Below are 4,649 nucleotides of genomic sequence, written 5' to 3' on the forward strand. Positions count from 1 at the left end.
AAGAGCGTTAAAATGTATTAAAAAAATAATATGTATTCGTAGCTTCGCGTGTACGTGTCGCCCGACACGGCGGCGTCCGTTCTGTAATCCGGTTCGCTCTTCTGTTTACAGTGATCCTCAGTGAATCTTATCGCGGACAAATAGAGGTCGGTTACTCTACGCGAAATCGACCTTATACTCTTCGGATATTTTTTTCCACGATTCTCTCAGCCTTCGGTTCGAAGATCCTCCTCAACTGGATCTATCGCTTGAGACATTATCAGCTTTTGATATCCTCAAGGTCTTTGATCGTATCATATTGATGAACCGATCTTTGAGCCGGAAGAGCCGAAACGAATTACGCAGCGGACGCCGCGATATAGCGATCATGTGTAGAATTTTATTTACAAGGCGCTAATTGCGCCAATCACGTCTTCGGCATGTCGGCCTCCTCCTTCTCCTCTTTCTTTGTTCTATGAGTGTCCCGACGATTGCCGGGAATGTGTGAAGTGTGTCTGTGTCAGCGATTGCGCCTGCCTCCTTACGATATCACTGATCCTCGCGCAACTGACATCGATGACCGCGACGATTGATGCGATTTTGGTACGATAGACTTCGGCACCGTGCCGACTGCGCTCAAGATTTCAAGCGACCGAGTCTTTCCCGAAAGAAAAGAAAAAAAACTGGCCACATTCACATTCTCGCGGACCCTTTGTCTTGTCGAAGCGACGACCGTTGGATTCCCGACAAGTCAGGGGCCCGGAAGAGATGCTGCTTGGAGACGGTGCGTTCCTTTCCGGCGGATCCCGGGAGACCTTGACCCGTTGAAGCGACGACTATTTGATCCTCAACGGACCAGATGCCATCCCGCGGATCGCCATCTGCGCTTTTCTTCGCACACGTTTCCGTCTGACGTGTCCTCTAGCTGAGTTCCTGGCATTAGTTGAGGGACGCGACGACGCTGGAACCGCGAGGGCGAGTAACGCCAGTTTCGGTGATCCAGTTCGTCTTTGAATCTCGATCTGCGGCGAATCCGATACTCTAATCCTGATATCGACGACCTTCCGAGTTGAAGAGCCTGAGGAATGTATCATTCGTGAGAGAATCTGGTGACATCTATGACCTTTTTCCAAGTATATCTGATCTTCTCTATAATCTTTTTATATTATGTGTTTATTTTAGCTGCATCTCGGAAAGTAGTCGTTGTTGTCGGCCGGTGCCATTATCAACTCTCCCATCCTCTCTCTCTCTCTCTTTCTTTCTCTCTATCATTCTCTCATTCTCTCTCGCTCTCTCTCATCATCCAACCCAAGATGATCCTTAATACGGTGCACCGTAGCTACGTAGCTACCTACTGGGCGCTCCGTAACTGGTGCTAGGTCCGCTGGGATAACCTCCGGGACCTTGGCTGACCTGGTTGAATTGGGCAACCTGGATGGCCTGCCTGATGCCCTCGAGATCGATGCCTACGACACGGGTCTGGTAGCCGGGGTAGCTACCGGACGGCCTACTGGGCGCTCCGTAACTGGTGCTAGGTCCGCTGGGATAACCTCCGGGACCTTGGCTGACCTGGTTGAATTGGGCAACCTGGATGGCCTGCCTGATGCCCTCGAGATCGATGCCTACGACACGGGTCTGGTAGCCGGGCACGCCGTATTGCGTCGACGGGGGAGCGCCGTATTGCGCGGACGGGGCACCGTAGCTGGAGCTAGGTCCGAATCCGCCGCCTAATCCGCCGCCGCCAAATCCGCCACCCTGTTGGGACTGCAGCTCTTCCTTCAGGAGGATCTGGCGGATCTGCTCGAGCAGGGCACCGTCCACGGAAGCACCTTCGCTGCTCTGACCACCGAAGGACACCTGGGTGTAGCCGCCACCGCCACCGCCACCGCCGCCGAAGGAAAAGCTACCGCCGCCGCCACCGCCGGACGGTCTGCTGTAACTGTAGCCGGAGGACACAGGCGCCTCAGCCAGGGCGAACCCTGCCAGACCGACAATCATACACTGTAACACACAAGAGGATACGTTACTTTAATTTTGTGTTTACGAAACGTAGGTAAGTGCGATAAATTACACTCTAATCCTTCAACGAATTACACACAATACAATAATATCCCTCTATTTTAAATTATATAATATTTTAAGTGTCACACAGCCGACATCTGTCAAAGTATATTTTTTTCAACGATTGAAAAATATTGACTTTTGGAATGATCGCTTATTGTGAAATGCAAGTCTTTTTAGAAGATTTCTGTCGATGCATTTCTCGGTATTCATGTTTATAGAAAATGTGCAGCTTATAATATCATATATCGACACTCTTTTGGAGAATTTTGAGATTAGATCAAAGGTTATCTATCAATGTATTTATTCTCGCTTTTATACAATTGTATACTTTAAATATTTAGAATAACGCAATTGTTTCCCTCTATTTTACAGAGTTTTCTAAAATTGATATACTGTGTGAAATATATATAGAATTAGAAAAAAAAATGAGTTATATATAAAAAAATATAAAAGTACATATGTATTATTGAGAAGAGAATTAGAGAGCATAATTTATATGACTTCCAAAGAATTATCTTTCAAAATGTTTTTTTATATAAAAAAATGGATTTAGAATCAAACAAATCAAAAATGATTCTTTTTTACATATTATGAATTTTTTTAGAGCAAGTGTAATCGTGCAATTGCGAAAAAAATCAATGGTCAGTAAATTCTCTAGAATTTTTGTAACAAATTTGAAAGAAGATCAAATTTCGAATTATTTAAAAAGTAGCTTTCACAGATTCCGCTTTTGTTTTAATTTTTACATTATGTCACTGTGTCACAAGCTGCGTTTTCCGCGAGAAATCAGAGACGCGTGCGAAAGGGAAAGCAGCACCGTCAAATCAGTCGTCTATTGCCGGTTTATGTGAAACTCGCATCACGTGAGATTAAAGACAACGGCAGTGATGTAGGGCACGATGATTCGCGGTCATCGTTTTATCTTTTCTTACTGACCAATGATCTCGATCACACACATTTAATCCTCTTCCACTCACACACTTATCCATGCACCACATTTCCTTGCTCGCTTTCTTTCTTTTTTATTCAAGTTTCCTCCCCTCTACTGTTCCTTAATGTAAAGTAAGTATGAAAAAAAAGAAGCGTGCTTACCGCGATCAGAAGATTCATGTCGGCTTCTGCGATGCCGCTCAGTTCTGTGACTCCGTGGAAGGTAGACCGGAGTCATTTATACCCCCGGGAGAAGCAGGGGGATACACGCGCAGGGGCCCCCACGAAGAAGAGACGGGGGCCTCTCGCGAGTGAGAGTAATTCAGAGTTGTGAGACGATTTCCTCCCTCCCTCCTCGACATCGTGCTTCTCTCGTTCTCTGTCGGAGTCAGACATCTACCTGTCCCGTTCCTGCGGATCGCTGATATACTCGAGATTTGGACGATGAAAAGTTGCGAAACGTTGCGGCCTCTCGATAGTCATGCCGTGGATCCCTAGACTTGTGTCCTAGACCTAGACTCCTTTGGTCGAGTGCTTTGTCGTAATAACAGTCCCATAAAGAACTTTGCGTCGGTTACTTGCTGGTCGGTTACTTGAAGGTTACACGTATCCCTTTCATCTCTGTTTTTTGTTTTCTTTGTGATTGTGGCAATATGTTATGACAGTTATGATAGGCAGATGTTGAAAATGGAAATAATTTGACAGTTCGTGAGAAATATATATAATTTTATTCTGAAAATTATCGTTATATATATCCCATAAATATGTATTTATATTATAGCGCATCTATATTTGAAAAATATTTATTGAATTTTATCTTCCTCCTGTGTGTTTGTTAAGATAACAGCAATTTCATTATGAATTTTATTTTAGCTAACAATAATTATTCGAGATTGATTTTAATGCCATTTTATTTTATGTTGGAATTACATTATGAAGAGCAATTAAATGATTAAATAATTGAAAATAATTTGTCAGTATTTTTCACTTAGCACTGTTCTATAGTAAGTTCGCATAAGTCGTGGTTACAAGTCAATTTATTAGAAACGCCGTATTTTATAGAAATTGTTTTATATTCGAATGATCTACATTATATTGTATTTATATTTGAAAATTATTTTTATCTATTAATTTTTTTATTTTTTATCAAATATTCTTGTATTTGCGTTATAATGCACATGTAAAAGTCTCTTGCTTCAGTTATTTGCTAAAAATTAATTTTATACATTTCTATTTTCTATGCAATTACAGCCATAAATGCTGATAATAAGACAATTGATTAGAAATTAATTTTATCAATATAATATATATGTATACAATATAAATATAATATATATGTATATGCATACATTATGGTGAGAAAAGTATTCATTGTCTATTAATATTCTCTTCTCTATGTCGACAGTATATAAAATAAGATATGATCAACATAAACATGACTATATGACGACTACAGTTGTTACAGCATTGTGTTGTAACATACTGCAAACCGCTATAATAAAATACTGTGCGCGTGCTGTATTTCGCCGCCGTATTAATTTTGCGCGACAGCAATATGAAACGTTCCTTATGAGAAACGTTTCGTTTAGGATTCTATCTTAATGAATCATTCTGATGAATATATTCTTTCTTCGTTAGAAAATACAATCATATTATCATACACTCAAAAAATGAAG

The 4,649-nt window shown here is 41.6% G+C and overlaps 1 protein-coding gene across 1 annotated transcript; it reads right to left on the minus strand.

The window, feature by feature from the left end:
* Window positions 1–6: 6 nt before the first annotated feature.
* LOC115233327 (pro-resilin-like) lies at window positions 7–3,660 on the minus strand. Its single transcript, XM_029803668.1, has 3 exons — window positions 3,136–3,660; window positions 1,471–1,980; window positions 7–1,314 (listed from the first exon to the last, which is right to left on the minus strand). Exons 1-3 carry the CDS (start codon window positions 3,151–3,153, stop codon window positions 1,300–1,302), a joined length of 543 nt encoding a protein of 180 aa, XP_029659528.1. The 5' UTR covers window positions 3,154–3,660; the 3' UTR covers window positions 7–1,299.
* Between the last annotated feature and the right edge of the window lie 989 nt (window positions 3,661–4,649).

The sequence above is a fragment of the Formica exsecta genome, unplaced genomic scaffold (genome assembly GCF_003651465.1).
Source record: "Formica exsecta isolate Colony F162 unplaced genomic scaffold, ASM365146v1 scaffold170, whole genome shotgun sequence".
In the NCBI taxonomy this organism is placed as follows: Eukaryota; Metazoa; Arthropoda; class Insecta; order Hymenoptera; family Formicidae; genus Formica; species Formica exsecta.